General features: G+C 37.4%; 1 protein-coding gene across 1 annotated transcript; it reads left to right on the top strand.

Annotated features, from left to right (window-relative positions):
* Positions 1–453: 453 nt before the first annotated feature.
* On the top strand, positions 454–12,986 carry PDK4 (pyruvate dehydrogenase kinase 4). The gene is made up of 11 exons (XM_058525876.1): positions 454–767; positions 1,773–1,914; positions 3,121–3,192; positions 3,955–4,139; positions 4,308–4,394; positions 4,849–4,926; positions 6,970–7,046; positions 8,839–8,937; positions 9,135–9,245; positions 9,554–9,667; positions 10,720–12,986. Exons 1-11 carry the CDS (start codon positions 647–649, stop codon positions 10,861–10,863), a joined length of 1,230 nt encoding a protein of 409 aa, XP_058381859.1. The 5' UTR covers positions 454–646; the 3' UTR covers positions 10,864–12,986.
* The last annotated feature ends 9,443 nt before the right edge of the window (positions 12,987–22,429 follow it).

The following is a 22,429-nucleotide window of genomic DNA, read 5'->3' as shown; positions in this document are numbered from 1 at the left end:
GCCCAGATTCTTGGAAATAGTTTCTGGCCAGGAACGCGCGACATTGAAACAGCCTGTACTTGTAAACAAGGACGAGTCTGGGAGGGACCCCACCGCACGCGATCCCAGGCCCTGTCCCAAATGGCTGATCTTGAGCCCACGGACCTCCAGATGTCCGCTTTGGCTTCCTCCTACCCCCTTACCCCTGACAGCCTCGGGCGCTGGTGCCAGGCCACTCCGTGGGGACCGTAGCCAGGGGGCGGGGTCCAAAGTTCTTTATCTGAGCTGATTGGCGCGGCCCCAAGTTCGGGACTCGACTCTAAGTCCCAGTGACTCCTCCCCGTTGGAGCTGGGGCGTGGGGGGGGGTGACGGGGTCAGGGGGGCGGGGAGCGTGCGGGGAAACAGATAAAACCGCGGGTAGCGGCGGGCGGTGGCAAGACGCGAACTTGACTCTAGAGCCATTCACTGCTCCTTCGACTCACTGCCCGCCTCCTCCACCCCGAAGCACCTCCGAACCCCAGCCCAGGCCGCGGTGCCCGAGCCCGCCAGCACACCTGCCCTCCTCGCCCGGACGCGCCCCGCCCCCTCTTCGGTCCCAGGTGCTGCTCCTCGCGGCTGTCGCGCCTCAAGCCAGACCCAGCCCTGCCAGGGACGGTGGGCATCAAGATGAAGGCGGCCCGCTTCGTGATGCGCAGCGCCGGCTCGCTGAGCCTGGTCCCCCGCGAAGTCGAGCATTTCTCGCGCTACAGCCCGTCCCCGCTGTCCATGAAGCAGCTGCTGGACTTTGGTGAGCGGGGACGTGGGGCCTGGGCAGGGTTGGGCGGGTGGGGCTGGGGAGCTGCCTAAATTTTCAGCCCCGGTGGAGGGAGGACTGGGCTCATTGCTTAAAACAACTGAGATCCGCTTTCGTGCTGAACCCTGGAGCCTCGACGCCAGCGCACCTTGCCTTTTCCTGGCTCTGCCTTCTTGCTGACAGGTTTTGCCTCCAGATCAAGGCCGCTTGCAGCCCCGCTGATGCTGGATGGTTTAGCTCAGCTTTCCTCTTCTTTCTCTCCAAAGCTTCTAGTCAAAATACTGTTTGCTGTCAGTTACCATTTAACAATGAACTAGAACTTTATCCCCTATTTCACTTCTGGACAGTACTTCTTGGAGAAGATTCCTAATACTATAAAGTAGCCTCAGGTCAACTGAGATTTTATCCCTTAGCCACCCTCCACCCTCCACCCCTCCACAGGGTACATCTCTCTGCGTTCCTAATAAATTTCTTTGTCTCTTTACCATTATAGTTTTCCATATATTTGCATTGCTGCTGAAAATATTTACAAACTTTCTGCAGTAATCTTATAAGGAAATTTTCAAGGATTTAAATGTGATATTATTTATCACTAGTCTAGAAAAATCACGGCTCCCACCCTCTCTCTTATCCCCCCTCCAATTTCAGATCTAGAACTCTGTGAACGATGTTATCTCGTTGACGTTGTGGTGTTGACTGAATCCCGCTCTCTTTTATGAATACTGAGAGCTGTGGGATAGTCTGACTTCTTGGAAGCGAATCCTCTTCAAAAAGAGAAAAGTAGAATTCTCACATTGGTCACTTCCAAAAAAAAGGAAAGAAAGAAAAAGACACTGAAGAAGAAAATACTCCTGAATTATCTATAAACAGTAACCCAACTGATGGTGAAATATAATTTTGTAATATATGTGTGTGTTCAATATTGGACAGTTAATTCTATTCAAATATGTCATTTAGACATACTTTTTTCCAAAAACTAAATAAATGTATTTATTACAGGTTCAGAAAATGCATGTGAAAGAACTTCTTTTGCATTTTTGCGACAAGAATTGCCTGTGAGGCTAGCCAATATCCTGAAAGAAATTGACATCCTCCCTGATCCATTAGTAAATACATCTTCAGTGCAATTAGTTAAAAGCTGGTAAGTGGTGAACCATTCTAAAACAGTCTCTAGTTTTAAGACAGTTATCTGAGTATGAATTCTTATAATATATTAACATAATTGGAAAACAGGTGGTCTGAACAGTAAATACTTTTGAAAGATGTAAAGAATATTTTTATTAATTTAGAGTAAGTTATAATAAGGGCAGTTATAAAGCTATAAACAGGCATTTTTTACTCTGAAAAAGTAGATACTTTCACAATATAATTTTTACTTCCAGAGGAAATATGAGAAATAATTGACAGTTGCAATTTTAGTTTTGTATTTTAAATAATAAAAGACAGTTTGATATTGCAAAAGGAATCCTACCGTAGGAATTGATACAAATGACTACTATTTAGAGAGGGCCTGATCTTTGTTACTAACAAACAAATTGACAGAGCAGGCTCTGGGTTCAAATCCTGCCTCTGCCTTTTCTTAGTTAGGGAATCCTTGGCAAGTGTCTTAAATTCTCTATGCCTCGATTCCCCCGTCTGTTACTGAGGAGAATAAAGTATATGCCTCAAAGGGGCATTTGAATGTATTTGAATGAGGTAAGCCATAAAAAAGTACTTAGAACAGTTCCTGGCACACAGCCAGCACTCCGTGTTAGTTATCATCATCTCATTTTACAAATAAGGGTACTGAAGCTTAAAGAGGGTAGATAACCCACAGGAGCAGATTTTCAGAGAACACAGCCAGGATATGCACTGAAGCTGATATGCACCAGAGCCTCACCCTAATCTACTGACTGCACAGCTTTTTATTCATTGATTCAAGAAATATATGTATTACATACCCATTAAACAACAATTACAATCTGAAACACATATTCAATTCACAGTATTTACTGCTGCTTTCAAGATTTCTTCTTACGTATGGATGGAGTAGGAAGAAGTATGAAGTCTTTCTTAAAAGTTGTTTCTAAATGCTTTTGCTATAAAAAATGATAACATTTGCCCAATAAAACTGAATAGTGATCTGGAATAGTTAAAGAAACATAAATTTTAAGTTGGAAAGTTGAGGATTAAAGTTGCAGCTTTTTGTTTTTTTTAGATGTATTATTTTCCAGATGTCTTGGAGGAAAGTTGTCATTTTAAACATAATACTTTATCTTTTCAAATCATTTGAAAAAGGTATTCTATTTTCAGGCCCTTGGATCTGACCATTTAATTTAAAACTTAAAGCACACCTGTTGCTTTACAGGTATATCCAGAGCCTGATGGATTTGGTGGAATTCCATGAAAGAAGCCCACAGGACCAGAAAACATTGTCAGAGTAAGTTCTGTGCATTAGAATAAGTGTCAAAAACTTTAACTATTTCCAGACATACTCCTAAGATTTTTTTTAGACCTAAATTAAAGGAACTCCAACCCTGAATAATTAATAATTACCCCTTTACAAATGACAAGTTTTGGCTAGTCAGTTTTTTAAAAGTGATAAAGAATTATGGCATTGAAAAATGATGCTGAGTATGAACAAGGGTAGAGGACTTGTTTTTTAAGGAAACCTATTTTTACTATAAATTTAGTCCAATGATTAGATTTGTTGGAGGACTTACTATTATGTAATGTTAATGTATGTCACTGTCATTGGAGATTAAACAATTTCTTTCAGAGTAACTGACAGTTTAGTTTCTAGCTATAAGAAATAAGAATAATTTATAAATCTTACAAGAAATTTTGAAAGTTTTTTTTACAATGGCATTCTAGAGTAATCTTCAATATTAATTATTTTTTAATTATTATTTTTTTAAAGAGAAGGCTTAATGAACACCTGGAATGAATACACCAGTCACAGAGCTGGTATTTTAATTTGTAAGCTAAAAGCAAAATAAATCTGTTCATGAAACTATCTTTCTACTGTAGTCAAAGAGTCTGTAGTGAGAGCCTTAATAAAGCATCATCCAAACATTTTATAATTTGATTTGTTTACATGAGTACTTAAGAAAAGCTTTAGCCTTCTTTGAAGTAATCTAAGAAATGTATGTGAATGAAACTTATTTGAATTTACACTAACTGTAAATGTGTTTTGGATTAGTTTTGTAGATACTCTCATCAAAGTTCGAAATAGACACCATAATGTAGTTCCTACAATGGCACAAGGAATCATAGAGTACAAAGATCGCTGTACAGTTGACCCAGCCACCAATCAAAATCTTCAGTATTTCTTGGATCGATTTTACATGAACCGTATTTCTACCCGGATGCTGATGAACCAGCACAGTAAGTTAGCTCATCATGGTCATGTTATCCAGCGATGGGTATAGAATATAAGCCATGCTCGAACTAGATGTTTCATTATTTGGTGGGTCACATTCTTTCTCAGTGGTAGTTTTAATCATTGTTATCCTGATTTTTATAACAATATTTTTTGTTTTTATTTTCCAACAGTTCTTATATTTAGCGACTCACAGACAGGAAACCCAACCCACATTGGAAGCATTGATCCAAACTGTGATGTGTCAGCAGTGGTCCAAGGTAATTTCTAGATTTCTGCATTTCCCTTATTGAAAATATACACTATATGATTGACATATCTATAGTTGAGATGACTTTGTGAATGACTTTATATTCAAAGTGTTCTGTTAATATTTTTGTAAATACAGTCATGAAGGTTCTTTGCTTTTGAGACGAAGGAGTTTAAGCATTCATTTGTAATATTAAAAAATACAAACATCAATGGCTAATGTGCCATATTATTATATATTGTATTTGATCTCTAAAGTGTACATATCTATTACTATAGCTATAACTTAAACATTGTCTTAATTTTTTCTTCAATAAAATATTAAAAAGCTATTTTTTCATATACATAAATCTGTACTCTAACGAATATTTTAGCTTAAGAGTTGTATACACACTGAAGATCACTTGAAAATTTTACTTGGCATAAATTCATTTCATCTTTATGAAAAAAAATCTTCTATTCCAGATGCCTTTGAGTGTTCAAAGATGCTTTGTGATCGGTATTATTTAACATCTCCAGAGTTAAAGCTCACACAAGTGAATGGTAAGCTATAAATAAAATATATTTTAATCTATGGAAAATTCAGTGTTCTCCCAGTATGATTACTTCTTGTAAATACAAAGCAACTTCTGTGTTCCTTTTTTCCCTTCTGAACTTGCCTAGAATTTGTACACAACTTTTTTGGAAGCCAAGGTTCTTTTATCTCAACTGGCAAGTTCCAGTTGAGCATGTTTAGTTGCTAATGACGATTCAGAAAGAAGAATGATTTGAACAAATAATTCAGGATTTAGTGGAGCAACTAAGTTCCAATATCTTAGATGAAAGAAAGATTGCTTACTACAGAATATAGGGGCTAGGAAGGCCAGAAGTAGGAGGAACCACTTGGTAGTGGAGCTGTCCTCCTGAAGAGGTCACTCATAAGACCTGGAAACAAAAATACTGTAAATTGCACTATAAGAAATAAACCAGTCACAGAAGGACAAATACTGTATGATTCCACTTATATGAGGTATCTAAAATAGCCAAACTCATAGAAGCAGAGAGTAGAATGGTGGTTGCCAGAGGCTGGGGTGAGGGAGAAATGGGGAGTTGCTATTCAATGGGTGTACAATTTCAGTTATGCAAGATGAATAAGTCCTAGAGATCTGCTGTACAACGTCATAGTTAACAATACTATATCGTACACTTAAATATTTAAGAAGGTAGATTTCATGTTACATATTCTTACCTAAAATTTTTAAAAACTACACTATAAGTATATAGCACTGTTTTGGAAGCAAAGCATACTTCAAGAGCTTCAACTCTAGAATGTCTGAAAAAATAAAGTCTTCACATGGACTGAAGTGATTACATGATGAATGCAAGGCACTATTTTTATCTTATCGCACAGTTGTGTCTCAAAGCAAGACAGTTTACTTAAATTGAAATAACATTCTCCTTTCAATTCAAAGTAAACATCTATTCCAAGTAATAGTTATACAGGAACAGTGTTTGTTGGTGATGAAAGTTAAAATCAAGTTGCTCAAGTTGAGAGTAGCCTAACTCGGGGGCCGGCCCGGTGGCGCAGGCGGTTATGTGCTCCGCTGTGGCGGCCCAGGCTTCGCCGGTTGCGATCCTAGGTGCACACAGACGCACTGCTTGTCAAGCCATGCTGTGGCGGCTGTAGAGGAAGATGGGCACGGGTGTTAGCCCAGGGCCAGTCTTCCTCAGCCAAAAAAAGAGGAGGATTGGCACATGTTAGCTCAGGGCCGATCTTCCTCACAAAAAAAATTAAAAAAAGATTAGCCTAACTCATGGATTAGGGATATGCAAATATAATTTATTGCTAAACTAAAAACAGGAGTACAAATAGAGATTGAAAAACATCTCTAAGCAATAACAGTGTTGTTGCATAATACTTGTAGATAGACTGCTTGAACTGTTTGATAAAATAAAGAGGGAATTGTGTCAGACCTTGTGTTTTCTGATTCAAAGTTTGCCAAGGCCTGGGAGACCACAGAATAATACTTTTATTTTTCTTTTCAAATAGTATGATGAGGTTTTTGTTTCTCTGTTTTCTTTAGTCTCTTGGTGAAATTTAAGCATAGTTAGCCAAAAGATTTAATGTTTGGGTAATAAAAATCAGGAATAATCAGATGTGTTATTTTCCTGTACATTAAAAATATGAAAATTATAGCTAGCATTAATTTTGATGTTATAGACGCTTACATTTGTTTTTTCTTCTTCGTTAAAATGTGTATAATTTTAACTCTGAAGTTGTTCAGTACAAAAGTTTTGAAAATAGAGACAAACAACCCATGTAATCTAATTTATAGCACCCTTGTTGCATATTTCATCTGACTTGATACATTTGTAGAGAAATGCAAAAATTAATCATAGAGCACTACATAGCAACTGTAACAGCATTTTGAAACTAAGCCAGTTGTGTTCACTGTTTAAGAGGTAGATTCTAGGGTAGAATTTTGGAGTGAGGAGGATGGGGAGTGTTCCAATCCTAAGTCTAAAAATATTAATCAAATAGATATGGACGTTTATTTTAGTGAAATGTTTGTTTACCAATTCTAAATGAGTTTAATTTTTTTCCAGGAAAATTTCCAGGCCAACCAATTCACATTGTTTACGTTCCCTCTCACCTTCATCATATGCTCTTTGAACTATTCAAGGTATGACACTTCAAAATAGTTGCAATTTTGTTTTTTAAAAAAAGTTCATTGGTTACATTTTTATTTCCTTCATCATTTCCCACTAAACAGGAGCTTCACTATCTTCTCCTAAGCATGCTTCTGTGCCCCTAACAGAAAGGTACAGTTAATGTTTGAAAGGGTACATGCAGTTCCTTGTAGCATCAACACGAATTTGAGAATGCACAGTATAATTCATGATGTCTCGGTGCTCCCTGTTCCCATTATTTTTTCAAGGGTCCAACAAAGCACTAGTCATTCACACATTCATTAAGGAAGGTCATGGGATGAATGCTTCAGGGAAAGAGGCCTTGTTACCTCCACCCCCATAGGCTGGTCCAACTCCAAATCCAGAGGTTCAAGTCCAGAATTACTGTAGGTGGCAGGGCCCTAACCTGAGTCTAGAATATACTCAGAGGACAGTAGATTCCTTCAATGATCTACTTTAATGTGCATGTGAATCACCTGGGTGTTTTGTTAAAATGCAAGTTCTGATTCAGTGGCTGTGGGGTTGGGCTTGAGATGCTGAATTTCTAGTAAGCTAACAGGTGATGCTGCTGGTCCACAGGCCACACTTTAGGTAGTAGGCCTGTAGGGCAGTGCCTCTCAAACTTCAAGTGTGCATTAGAATCACGTGGAAGGCTGGTTAGACCACAAATTCTTAGGATCTGCCCCAGAGATTTTGATTCTGTAGGTCTGAGAATTTGCATTTCTAACAAGCTCTCAGAGGATGCAGATGTTACTGGTCTAGGATAGCTAGGTGCTAAGAATCAAACCTTGTCTTGGGTTCTGAGACCAAACTAAAACTCTGTACTTACTCCAAAAGATAGAAAAACACCTGAAACTTTATGATGCTTCCCAAGAGTCCCCTGGATTGGAGAGGAGGAAGCCTAAAAAAAGTGAAATCTGCCTCTAATTCTGATATAACTTTCTCAGAATTTACTGTTTCCTAACTTATTCTAATGTTAGTGCAGTGAGGTATTGATTGTACTACAAACATCTGACCTGTTTTATTTCACTTTGGCTAATGATTAGAACTTAATATTGTATAGAAACCAGACAGCAGATAATCTACCAGAAGAAGGTTAGAGAGGAAAACGGGTGAATAAACCAAAACTTTATCTGTATGAGATTCATCCAGTTTTCTGAAAACTTGTCTGAATTTTTTCTCTGTTAAAAGACAGAAGATATTTTTTTGTTGATTTGATTTATTTTTAAATTGAATAGTCCAACTCATAGAGTTATTTTGCCATCATTGGTAAAAGTTAAAATGATAATCAAATGCAAATTGAAATTTAATTTAGAATTATTTACTATCCTTTTAAATAGTAACAACCTTTTCCCAGCAAATTTTATAAAAGCCAATAAATTGGTTCAGTAATTCACTGTTCATTTGTTATGTAATGGTCTTTGGTGCTTGGATGTAAAATGTAATGGAAAGACAGAAAAGAGAGAGCCAGGAAAAGGACTATAAAAACCAATTTCTACATTTAAATTAAGCTTACAAATAAGAACTTGACAGCCAGCAGAATTGTTTTTCCATTAGACATTGCTCCCAGGAGCTATATTACATGGTAAATGAATATTTTTCATTATACATCCTGCATGACATATTCATAAATGGCAATTTACAGAGCTTTTTTACTACTAACTTAAAAAAAAACAGGAACTTTGAATTACCCTCTGTGCTGCTTTTATTTTAAACATAAAAAACAGTTATTTATTGTCCATCCTTCTTCTGCCATTGAATTCCTTATGGTTTTGTTTTCTTTAGAATGCAATGAGGGCAACAGTTGAACACCAGGAAAACCGGCCTTCCCTTACACCAATTGAGGTGATTGTTGTCTTGGGAAAAGAAGATCTCACAATTAAGGTAACCATTCTCTGTTTTTCTTTCGAGTCTCTCTTGAAAGAATTAAAAAAGAGTCAATAATAATAAAGCTTTCTGCTTTGAGCAAGATCAAAGTCATGTACACCAGGTGACTTTTAAATGAAGGATAGACATTTTTATGTAGGCAAATGCACATTGTTTCTAATGTGTAGCTCTGATGACTTGCTTGTTTGTTTAAGATTTCAGACAGAGGAGGTGGTGTCCCCCTGAGGATCATTGACCGCCTCTTTAGTTACACATACTCCACTGCACCAACGCCTGTGATGGATAATTCCAGGAATGCTCCTTTGGTAAGACCAATTATATGGCTAAGTTCATCCCAGCCACCTAGTTCTAGATGTAGAGCAAGGATTACAAGAAAGTATTTAGGCAAGTTAATCAATTTAGTAAAATTGGGCATGGAGGATATGAGAAAGAATGATAAAGCAAGCTAAAAATGGTGAAACAATTCTACAAGGGGTGTCTGATTGGAAGAAGATATTTATCTAGCTTCTAGGGCATCAGTATCAGGGAGGATGAAAAAGAAAACTCCTTCCTATATTTTGTATTCCAATGACCATGTCCACCTCTTTACCAATAACTGATCTTTCCCCTCTAGGCTGGTTTTGGTTATGGCTTGCCCATTTCTCGTCTCTATGCCAAGTACTTTCAAGGAGATCTGAATCTCTATTCTTTGTCAGGATATGGAACAGATGCTATCATCTACTTAAAGGTATCCTTTAATTCAATAGAAAAAAATGCTATTTCTGAAAAGATTGCTTCTTTTACAGCCCTGAGTTCTATGGTCCACAGTGAATACCCCAAACTGAGTTAATGCAAATAATGAACACAAGTGGTTCTATTTTCTGTTGGTATGTGTAAATATACAATTTAACATATAATACGGTAACTTACCAGCAAGGGAGTGGGGCCAGGCTACCTGCCTCAAGTGAAGCAAAATTGTTTCTCAAGAAACGTGTTAGTTTCTGAGTCAGAAGATGCTCAAGTGAATTTTTTAAGGCAACTCCTTTTGGCATCTGTGAGAATAGCTGTACTTTTGTTTTACTTAAACTTGTGGGGAATATATGCTAATAATGTTCCAGGTACATGTTTTATTTTTTTTAATTTCTGATAAAGCCTCAATTTATTTGTTAAGGTCACTGTCGTGATTCTGTTAATCATTTGCCAACTATTTCGACTGAAAATATATTTACAGATATTAGCAATTAAAACTTTAGGCTTCTAGGCTCCCATTTTGTGCAAGGGAATTTGACAAATGGCCTTTGGCCACCTGAAATAGTTAATGTATTCAATCTTAAATAAGCAAAAGTCTTCAAAGTATTGGGAAAGATTAATAGATTATAGGTATATAGTATCAGATTTTAATAGATTAATGGTATCAGATTAGAACTCTCACTTTATCACAGACACAAAGGTTTTGCCTGGAAAAAACAGCTCTTCTATTCAACTTTATCATATCAGCAATATCCAGACAAGAGACATATATAAATATTGAACACGAATTCTACTCCCTAATTTAGAATTGTATGTACACTATTTCAGCCCCTATAGGGTGGAGATAATATTTATTTTTTAGTTTTCTTTTATACAATATCTAGCATACTATAGGCTCTGGTGTGCTCTTATTACTAAATCAATTAAAAGAATGTATTTGAATGTTTGAATACTTAACCTCTGAATTTATTTTGAATAATCACTTTAAGGACAAATTATGCCATGAATAATTTCTTTGGTTTGATTTTTTTTTTCTTCCTCTTCTTTCAGGCTTTGTCTTCTGAATCTGTAGAAAAACTCCCGGTCTTTAACAAATCAGCCTTCAAACATTATCAGATGATGAGTGAGGCTGACGACTGGTGTGTCCCAAGCAAGGAACCAAAGAACTTGGCAAAGGAAAAAGTGGCCCTGTGAAGAGGGACACCCAGGACACTTTAAGGGATCAAAGTGGGTCCATACCAGTGCTGCTTCCTGAATGTTTGCGTGTGAACTTTTGTTTCCTCAAAAACCAACAATAGCAACAAACACTCCTTGATCAGAACACTGATGGGAAGAGGAATGGCTCGTTTCTGTGACCCAGGAGAGCATAGTGCAGGACTGCAGGAGTTACCAGATAGCCAGCTCTTTATTCTTAGAATAACTCATGAGTTTATATCAAATCTTGAAGAAGAAATAATCCTCATTTTTCCATGTCTTTATCAACAAGAATGAGAAAAGGAGCAAAATGATGATGTAGGCTAGCAGTTTCAATGGACAGGTATTTTAGGCCTCTGGTTGATGTCATAAGATATTGGTATTTATTGAATATCAAGTGTCAATACACCAGTATTTTCCTGCCATTCAAAGGATTGGGGCTTAGTTTATGCTCTGTGATTAGAAGTGTATGTAAAGGTACATTTTGTATTTGTCTATGCACTCTAGGGAGGAAAAGCTGGTGATTAAAATAACATTCACTTTGAATGAGGAAGAATGAGTCAAAACGCTTTATTCAAAGTTGCAGCCAAGGCATTGGGCCTATGTAAAAACTCAGAAGAAAGCCTCTTCTGATCAATGAAGTGCCTTTATTATGCTGCTTTTCCTGTTCACACTTCACATGATATGTGAACACTTATTGCCAGTTGCCTAGCCTTGGTGAATTTTAAAATATGCACTGAATTCAGGATGTTGGTGGTTGGGGGCAGAGAAGAATTGCCAAAGTGATAGCAAAAATATCTCTCACCTTGCTTTGTTTAGAAATGAAAGAGTAGATTGGAAAAACCAACGTTAGGAAAAGAAATCATGCATTTAGAACCTAACTCAGTAGGAAGGGCTGTTCTCTGCCTTGCAGTGGTGGTAATCCAAAGGCATCCATTTTCTAGGCTTAAAAAGATGTATTTTTGATATGTTTAACTATATTGTCTACACTCCAGCATTAACACGTCTGTAAAAAAATTCCTAATTATCAAATGGCTCAAGAACATTAGAATTTAATTACTTCTTGGAGTATTTTTGACAAATAGCCTAGGAGTAAGAGGTTTTCATGCAGGGATGCTTTCATCTGTGAATCATTGAGGTTGAGAGCTAATGAATGAAAGCCGTACTGCGTATGGAACTTTTGGGGAGTTCAGGAATAATATGCAGGTTGACAGGCCATCCAGCACATTACTCTTAGAGAAAGAATGAAAAAACAAAATAAGGAAAGAAGGAAAGAAGGAAGGATGGAAAGAAGAAGGAAGGAGGGAGGGAGGGAAGCAGGAGGCAGGCACCTTGCTATATTCACCACAAATTATTTCAAGAAATGATCCATATTTTCATGGATAAATTATTGGCAAGAGAATGAATTGGTGTCTTTCAAAACAATATGGCTTCTTTAAATGACTGTCTCACTCTTGCAAGATGATAGGCTTTTATGAGATAATAAACTCATCTGTGTCAAATTATTTAAACCAGAATATAGAAAAAACTAGAATTTTCTGCACTGTAAAATAATCAGTACTGTCTACGTGTTCAATTTAACATTTGTGTTTAATTTTGTCATGGCTTAGTGTTGTGGTGCTTCTGGTAGTGGCCATAGAAGCCTCAAACTGTTTGTGGATTTCAGATTTTATCATCAGAAATCCCAGATAGTGACTTTTCTTGATGGTGGAACTCTGTCTCGTACGTTTATTGACTACAGAAAACTATTTGCAATAGGTTATTTGACTTTTCAGTTTTTACTGAAATTTAAACATTTTTACATGTAAATACTTGTATTTACCAAATATTTAAATCAGTTGATTATTAATTAACCCAAACATTGTGAACTATCTTTAAAACACTAGAGAAAAAGAAATGTTGGTATCTCAGTAACATCAACTGTGTAAATGGAGTTCTACAAAAGAGAAATAGTCTACATTGGTACTTGTGAAATCTATGGAAGAAGTTTAGGATTCTAGTAAATGGATACTGAATGTTCAGGGCCACTTAAATTATTAATGTATAAATTGTGTTTTTATCTCTAAGCTATGTACAAAGAAATGTGATCATTTTTATAATAAATATTTTTTATTATAATAGTAGACATAGTCTTTTGAAGTTCTTTTCTCAAATTAATGGCAAAGTACCAAGAAGAATTTAAGGTAAAGGTTTTCCTACCTTTACATTCAAGTCTAATTTATCTACATATTGGGTATAGCCTTTTGAAAGTACTGAAAGCAACTTAAAATCCTAATTTTTAAACAAAAGGTAAGTGCTTCACAGCAGTCCAGAAGTTTCTGATTGTCCTTTGCTTTCTTGTGTATGCCCCAATAACACATAGTACAATGTGTGTTTATCTACATGAATATATTCAATAATCATTTTCGCAATGCATGTATTCTCTACATTTTTTGGTAAATTTACTCTAAAGTTTCACTTAGTGACTCTATTTACATAACTAATACAGTAAAGCACCAAAATAGTTACCTAGATAATTTAGGTTCCTAAACAACCTCTGGATTAAATATCTGAATAATAATAAGGTAGAAACAGGATAGAAATTACTAAATTGAGTGGTGGCATGTTTTATCTTTGCGATCTTCACACTGTCTTTCTTTACTAATTTAATCCTACTTTACTTTTAGACAAGATCCTTTGCCCACCTCCATAATGCCTTTATTGTCAAAATTTTGCAAATAAGAAAAGAAAGAAGGGAGGGAGGAAGGAAGGAAGGAAGGAAGGAGAAATTAGAATAAAATTAGTGGAATGAGTTTGCCATAACTAAATTCTAAAATTTTGTCAGAATAATCGTATTTGAATCAAAAATGCCATCAACCTAAGGCATTAGACCGCAAAGAAGCTATTCTAAAGCCCTTCATCTGTGACACTCTCCTTTACTTGGCTACCATCATTTCCTCTTCTGTCAGGAAAGTACAGCACTATGTGTGTAAAGGAAGCACATACGCACATGCACACACGCAAACGTACACACACACGGGATTTGGCTGTATGGTTTCCTTGGATTAAGCTGCTTGAGAGGTAGGGAGTTAGTGCACCCCACAGGCTCAGAACTTTCATCCACATTTTCAAAAAAAGCTGCGAGTCTTCAAGTCCCACAATTCTCCATGTATGCACACATACATCTTTGGCTCAAGTCAATGTGTGTACTCCAAAGGATACTAATTTTCAAGTTCAACAAAGTGTGCTGAATTTTCATCAAAACTATCTTTATACCATTTCTCCCAAATTTCTAATTTGGCTAAAAATAGTAACAACATTTGATCTTAACTACAATGACACGTGCAGAGAAAGATCATTGTAAGCTAGTAGCTTGGGCATTGACCTTGATAATTTCCTTATTCTCCTGCTACACTTCCAGGTACTGCACTTACACTTAGATATATACCAACACTGCAAATGTCCGTGGAATGTCCAGGTCACTTTGGTCTGTCCTGGTGAAGGAACTGAGGGACTTTCGTAATTTCACAGAAGCCTATGCAAGTCCCTAAGCCCCCACCATGGACACTTAGAGCAATAGGATTCTATCTCCATTAGCATTCTATTGATGTATCTCTTTTTTGTCTTTTTCACTTTTTACCTTACATCACAGTTACTTAGGCACTCAATAAACATTCCCTGGATAAAAATATGACTAAACAAATAAATTTCTGCCTTTGGAACAGCATCCTTGCATTTAAGGGCAGATTGGAACTCTGTGTTAAATAGTGTACGTCAAATTTTATAAGATTTTATGGTTTAAATGATATGCAAGAAGTTTTACAACATTGCAGAAACTCAAGAATACTTTTCCAAACCAGTCAAATTGCAACTAATCTTTGCTTAGTGTCGCTTTCCATTGGTGGCCTTTGGCCATTGGAAATTATCACATATTTCAAAAGAAATTAAATGATGGGTAAAAGTTATTACTACTAAGGAAATTTCTTGAGCAAATGGGTCGGTGTTTCAGATTTTATGAGTGTTCTTCCTTCTTGTTCACCTTGGACTCAGATGAAACAATATTACCATCTACATTTCATGGCCCCTTAATGGAAATAAGCAACTGTCTTTTAATGAGATTTTTCAGTTCCTGCCCAAGTGCAAATAAACGTTAAAAGCCACTCAAAACCAACAGAAATGTCAGTAGCCTTGAAAACGTGTTGAATCTACTAAATGATGTGAAAATGATGTGAGCTGTCTTAGTGATAAATCCAGCAACAAAATGATAAAGTTTATCAATGAATTATGAGATATCATTTTCATGTTTACTGCTACCATCTAATGTAATGAACACAGGACTGGTTGTCAAATAATGCAATATAGCTGGGAATTATTTATTAGCATACCATTTTCCATAAATGTAAAAGATGATTTAATATCTAAGACAAATAGCATATTGAGTGGCAAAGTCTTGAGTTTATTATCAATTCCATTAAAACTAGGCCCTTTAATGTGTTTCTAGCCCCCAAATATACTTTGCTATTTGGTACAATTGCCCTTAACTCAGTCTTTTTCTTTTACATTCATGTTTAAGGATAACAAAATTTCTTTGAAATTACAAATTCATGATCTGAAATGAAATAAAAATTTGGAAATAAAAATAAAAACCTTATACCATGTTCTTAGGCAATTCTCTTCACCTCTTTGAGTCCTAGTTTTCTCTTCTACCTAAATGAGATGTAGTTAAGGAAGGCTCTGCTAATTCTGAAGTCTTTGAATCTATATTTTCTAACAATTCTTTACTGAATACCCTGCTCCCAGTCTCTCTTCAGTCCAAACTAGGCTTCTCATAATATCACTGTCAAGCTCAAAATCCTTTGCTGGTTTCCCAGTGCCTAAGAATCTGATATTTACAGTTTTCTACAATCCAACCTACATGACCAATATTACAACTTGTATCTTCCATTACTGTTCAGTATATTGTCTTCTAAATATGCAGCAAACATATTTCCTTTTGTTCATTGTAAGTATGCCTGCCAGAAATGCCTTTCCTCTCTTCTCTGTTTTTTTCTAAATGCTGCTCAACCTTCTACACTCAACTCAAATCCCACCTCAATGGACTGAGCATCCCAGTCCAAAGTGCCCTCTATCTCAGCTTCCTTCTCTAAACTCTCACATGGTCATGACCATTTTAGTATTTATCACATAATTCCTGAGGTTGCTAGTTAAATGTTATAGAGAGATATAAAATCCAGAAACCCAAATAGATTGTGTGCTCCCTGCCATCCAGGACCATGAATTACACATACCTATATAAAAACCATGATGTTAAGCCTGTCTAATGTATAGTAGACATCAAAAAATATTTCTTGATTAATATATTTTTGATGAGTTAGGAAGATGGGGAAAAACAATAGAACAACTCCTGGTTGAACAGATTATTCTATTGATCTAAAACCAAAGCCACCCACATTAATATTTTTAATGGTCCTCAGCATTTCTTCTTAATCTGGGAAGGATCTATGTTTACTTCCAGATGGAAAATGGCTGTAATGTATACATACAAACCAACTTAAACTTTATATTTTAGGCTTAAAATTAGGTATTTGCCCTCAAAGACCTTAGAGTCCTATTGAAGAGTTAAAAAGGCACAAATATGTAAGAAGTTAAATTATGATCAAAGATTTTAATAACAGTCAACAATAGAGGAGATGTCATAATTCCTAATATGCATAGCCAGGCAAATGCAATGACATTAATTGCTATAGAAATTTAAAGAAGGAAAGGTGATTTCAAGCTAAAATGAGTAGATGGAAAGAGGACAATTTATGTAGGGGAAGTGGGAAGAAGACCATGAAGAAAGTATCTGGAGAGTAGGTGGGAAAGCTAAATTGGGGCTCAAGTGAAGATAGTTTGAATGTCTGGATGTGGTGCCTGGGGCAAAAAGGAGCCATTTACCAGGGTAGCAAAAGGATCAAAAGAGTTCTGTTAACCAAAATCTTAAGATCATGTCTTACACTGTCAGTTTATTTACAAAATACAATGCAGCAATCAGCACAATTTTCTTAAATGAGAAATGAATTTAATATTCAAATAACTAAAGAGATCGTCTGTGGTATGTTGGTTGATGAACGAAAACAATGCATTTTCACGCAAGTGTCATAGTGGTCAGACATGTAGACTGTGGAGCCAGACTGCTTAGATTTCCATCCCAGCTCTGCTACTTAATAGCCACGGGAAGTTACATAACTTCTCTCTGCCTCAGTTTTCTGATCTGTGAAATGGGGATAATATTATAGCATCTTCCTTATAGGGATGCTGTGAAAATGCTGAGTTAATATACGTAAGGCATTTATAACAGTCTTTGGCATATAATAAAGTTTATATAGATATTAGCTATTTTATCAATAATGTTATTTAAGTATTAGATACTGGATCCTTATATTAAGTTCCTATACAAATGAGTTGCTAGCGATAAAAATAAAGTACCATCCTTCAGATATGGTCATGCAGTGTGAGCATGCAATATCAGTGATAGCAACAAATTTGCTCTAATAATAGGGTACGATTGTCCGATTATGACCCTGGAGCTAGATTTTTAGGTCAAAGTATAGTCTGTGGCTTGAAACTTTCTGAGCAAGTCTGAAAGCTGTTTAGTCAGGGATCAAATCCAGACTTTGACCTCTTTAGTAATGCTGTCCAATCAAAAACCAGGTGGACGGTGGTGCCATGCGTTACCTAATGAGAGCTATTAACTGTCCAGGTGCCTTTGAGAGCCGTGCACAGGCTGCACCTCCCTGAACACCGAGAAGCTGGCTCACTACACGTTATAAATAAACACGCAGACGGCCTAACACAGCACTGTGCCCAAAGCACACTCTCAATAACTGTTTGTCAAATGCAGGAAAAGAGACTTAAACCATTAGAGTAACAATTGGGCTTCAGTTTTTTGCTAGGCTGCCTTTTTCCCCTTCTAAATATTGTATTTCCTCTTGTGAAAGCAGATCTCCAAATAACGAAAACAAGCATAAAACACAGTTTTTTAAAAAGCCTTTGAAAACCCTTTCCCGCTTGTTGGGAAGTAGAGAATATTTTCTTACTTTTTTTTCCTTAGAATGTCTGACAATAGTTCCTTGTTTGTGGCTGAAAACATATCCTGCATTTTGTATAGAGTCAGATGTGATTTTTATTTTTACATAATCCAGATAGTTCTGGGCAGGATTTCACTTACCATGCACTAATTTGGGGGAAATTATTTTAGGGATAAAACTTGTCACTGAACTTGAAGAAATGGTTTCCTAACCAAAGAATCTATAGGTTATAATGTTGACTTGATTTTTTTAAACTGTATTTGTCATTGGCCAAAAGTATTTATTTCATGTATTAGAATAGAAATTGGTTTCACTAGACTTCTTTCTTCTCTCTCTCTGAGCCCTTTTTAAATTGAATATTAAGTAGGAAAAGAAATCTGTAGAATTTATTATGTGGCAGGTAATTTTCTGAGGATTTTACATTAATTAACTCATTTTTTCCCTCACAACGACCCATTATACTACTAACTCCTTTGTATAAATGGACTTTTTTTTATCGTCGCAACATCTGTCATATTATTATCCTACCCATTTTCCAGATAGGAAACTGAGCCACAGAGAAGGCTAGTAAGTTGCCCCTATTAAGGGACAGAGCTGGGATTTGGTTCAAGGCACTATAGACTCCAGAGCCTTTGCTCTGAGGAAACAACCATTCTTCAAGGAATGCACCCAGGACAGCAACAAGTCAGAGTGATGTCTGAGGTCATGCGAATGAGTAACCCGTAACTAATCTACAGGGGAGAGGGACACTGCCCTTGGCATCATCAGTCCTGAGCCTAACTGACCAGCTGCAGGCCCCTGGATTTCTTCAGACAATATTACAGAAGGCCCTACCTACTTGTAGAGCCATCAGAAGCTTTGGATTGTCAGGCCAGCCCTCACTTTCTACTGAACGACACTTAACCATTCTTCAGGCATGAGGTAATTCACTTACTTATTCAACAAGCAATCAACAGATTTCTCAAGCACCACAAGCTGCCAGGCAGTAGGAATACCATAATGAATCACAAAGATTCCTATGCTCAAGGACATTTTAGTCTATTTCTGAACATAGAAATTAAATTTGTAAATATTGATATGTTTTAATATCTATAGTTACTCATATTATCCTGAGAGTTAGATACAAGATTTCTGGAGCAGGGACGAACTACTGGTACTTACAGTAAGAACCACATCAGCTCCCCTGGCCCCAATCTTCCCCCCTTCTGAGGTGATACAATTAGAGCCAGATGTCACCTTATACTTACGGGGGTCTGTACCATAGGTGAAGAACCCCAAAAGAATCAGCGAATTTATATACAAAAGGGACGGCTGTTCTCCCTCTTCCCCTCTGTGAGACAGTAAAAGAAAACTTCGCTCCCTAATGTATACAAATTCTCCTTTGGGAGAAAATAGGAAGGATCCTGGGTTCTTAATCTTTGGAATGTAAATAAATGCTTCCAGGGGAGACATAAGACAAGTTTCTCTGGAATGAACTCCATGCCAGGGTCTTATTCCAAGACAACTTTGTCTCCATGACTCGGGATGTTGTCATCCCTCCTCTCCAAGAAGGCATGTATCTTACTATCTATTCAGTTATCTTTAAGTTTCAAGATCTGTCCTTCAACCCAGGTCCCAGGAAAATTTGCCCCAAAAGCCCTAACTATGCAGAGACATAGAAATATTCACTTCCTGACAATTATGAAGATAGCGACCATTACAAAGGAGACATTTAGAGTGCCCTGGAAGGTAAAGTAAGACCTAATCACTCTGTAGTTGGGGAGGGGTGGGTCATGGGAGACATCCCTGAAGAGTGACATTTAGACTGAGGCACAGAGAAGAAATCAGAGTTGGGCAAAAAGCGGGGCTAGTGGTGGTGGGGTGAGGGGGGTGCAGCCAGTGGAGTGATTAAGGCAGATAACTGAATGGTGGTTTCAGTGAGTTGAAAAAACTGTGCGCTGAAATCTGGAGTAGAAGTGAAATTGGTAGGTAATGACATTGGAGACATAAGTAGAGACCAAACCACGAAAGGCCTAGTAAGCCTCACACATTTCCTTTACAATCTGTCAAAAAGAAGTTGTGAAAAGTTTTTAGGTGGGGATAGTGGCGTGATTTCTGATTATTGTTTAAAAAAAGTCACTTAGAGCTACATTGTGTAGAATGGAGTTAATAGAAAACAAAGAGAGAAATTGAAAGAGGTGAGGGCAGTTAGCAACAGTACATTTATGGCAATGAGAATAAAGAAATGCAGCAAGAGTTGAGAAATATATGACAGCTGGACTAAACAGAGTTTGATAATTGACTGGATAAGAAAGAAAAATTGGGGAGAATAATAATCCCAAATTGGAGCACATGGGTGGATGGTTGTCCCATTCACTGAGACGCAGAAACCTCAAGGAGAGGCAAGTTTCAGGATGGAGGTTATGAAATTTGTTATTTTCATGTTGGCTTTGAAGTGCTTATGAAACATCTAGGTGGGCATGTCAAAAAGGAAATTAGATATGTGAAAGCTAAAACTCAGAAGAGACATCTGGCTCAGGATCTAAGTCTGGGAGTGGTCAGGGTAAAGGCGGTCACAGAAGCCCCGGGGGTGTGAGTCTAAGAAAAACTTTTGAGTGAAAAGAGAAGGAGGGATGGGAACAAAAAAGGACGTGTATTTAGCAGTTGAGTAGGAGGCTGTGAGGGAGACTGGCAAGCAGTGGTCACAGAGGTAAGAGGAAAAATCAGAAGAATCCAAGAACAGAGTGTTTCAAGAAGGATAGTGGGGTCAATGATGTGAATTAGATCACATTTCTTCCCAGTAAAAAATCTACAATTCTTTTCCATTTTTCTTGGAATGAAATCAAAACTCTTTGCTGTTTTCAAGATCTGACCCATGTCTCCCTCTTCAGACTCACCCCCAGAATTCTCCCCTTGACTCTATCCATTCCAGCCACACTGGCTTTCTTGCTGCTTCTTGAGTTGGCAGCATTTGTTCCCATCTTTGCATGTTTCTTCTGCCTTGGATTGTCCTTCTCCAGATCTTCATATGGCTTGCTTCTTCACTTCCTTCTGGTCTTTGCTCTTCAGAGCGGCCCTTCAAGAGGAAAAGATAGCACCACCTTCCCCAGGACAGTGACCAGGCCCAGCTTTGCTCAGATGCCTTTTTTGGAATCAACCAACCTAAACATGGGGATGGAACATTCGGATTGTCCAAAGCTGGGTCATGTGCCTACCTAGGCGGCTAGAGGAATGGAGGTGTGGTGACAGTTGGCCCAATTTGAACCATATAGTCTGAGCAGAATAACATGAAATGGGTGGAGATGTTCCCCCGCAGGAAAGGATGGTGGCAAACCATAACATATGTCCACTACAGCAGGAAAGGATAAGGTCAGAGCACAGGCAGAGGGGTTTGTACTAGCTGGGGAGAGAAACGTGTTCTCCATTATAACAAGAGGAAATGCTGTGAGTTGCAGATAGATCATATTTTTGGCTGTGAAATTTATCTCTAGAGAAGGGGAAAGATGAGAGGATCAGAGGTTTGAGGACAGAGAATAGCTTTGAAATAATGACAGAGAGTAGGAGGGTAAGCTGATAAGAGAACATATAGTTGGTTCAGCGGGGAGAGGAGAAAGGTTGTAGACTAACCTGCTCAATTGCGTGGTTTTCCCCACAATGTACTCAATAGTCTAGATTAGTGGTCAGCAAACTTTTTGTATTTCTGTAAAGGGTCATATAGCAAATGTTTTAGGCTTTGTGCACCACATATGGTCTTTTTCACGTATTTTTCTTGGCGTTTTAACAACTCTTTAAAAATGTAAAAATTTTTCTTAGCTCCCTGACGGGGCTGTACTTTTCTGACCTCTGGTCTATATGTAGGCCGGGAAAACATGGATGGTTACACTTATCTAAGGCTGTGGATTCATCCAGTAGGTAAGATGAAAATAAAAAAAACAATAAAGTTTAGAGTATTGTGAACAAGTGATTGAAACAGAGTCCACTGGACACTGAAGTCACCAATCATTCATTATTTATAAGTAAATTCAATTAACATTGGTTAGGTGTCTGTCATGTGCCAAATACAAAGCTAGGCTCTGGGGATACAACGGTAATCAAAAACAGAAATGGTCTCTACTCTCCAGGGGCTTAGAGTCTAGTGGACAAAGACAGAGATTGGTTTTAAAATAACACAAATAAAAATAGAATTACACTTTGATCAGTGTATAGTGTATACAAATTTTGCATCATAAGAAATTCAAGAAATATAACATTCTTCTACTCTTCCAAGTCAAATTTAACTTGCTCTGAGTCCCAATAACATGTCAAAATTTTATCCCAAATCCTTATGATTTCCTCTCTCTTTAGGGTTGAACAATGATCCAGGAGTCTTTCACAAAACAGTCAACTACAGCCCTTTGGCCTTTGGATTACACAAGTAACTGCTGTTCTATCTGCTTTCCAAACCTGACTGATGACTGTGAAAGAGAGAGAGGGGATGGAAGTGTTCTGTACCTGCTGTGCAAAGCCTGAACCTAGAGATATTTGCTAGTGATCTCACA

This window comes from Diceros bicornis, chromosome 3, assembly GCF_020826845.1.
Source record: "Diceros bicornis minor isolate mBicDic1 chromosome 3, mDicBic1.mat.cur, whole genome shotgun sequence".
Lineage (NCBI taxonomy): Eukaryota > Metazoa > Chordata > Mammalia > Perissodactyla > Rhinocerotidae > Diceros > Diceros bicornis.
This window is presented reverse-complemented; position numbering and strand designations above follow the sequence as displayed.

Excerpts from the sequence above, each read along its gene's own strand:
- PDK4 (XM_058525876.1), top strand. The coding sequence starts at position 647 with ATGAAGGCGGCCCGCTTCGTGATGCGCAGCGCCGGCTCGCTGAGCCTG. Across the intron at positions 3,193-3,954 it reads GACCAGAAAACATTGTCAGA|TTTTGTAGATACTCTCATCA; the intron begins GTAAGTTCTGTG and ends GTTTTGGATTAG. Across the intron at positions 4,140-4,307 it reads GATGCTGATGAACCAGCACA|TTCTTATATTTAGCGACTCA; the intron begins GTAAGTTAGCTC and ends ATTTTCCAACAG.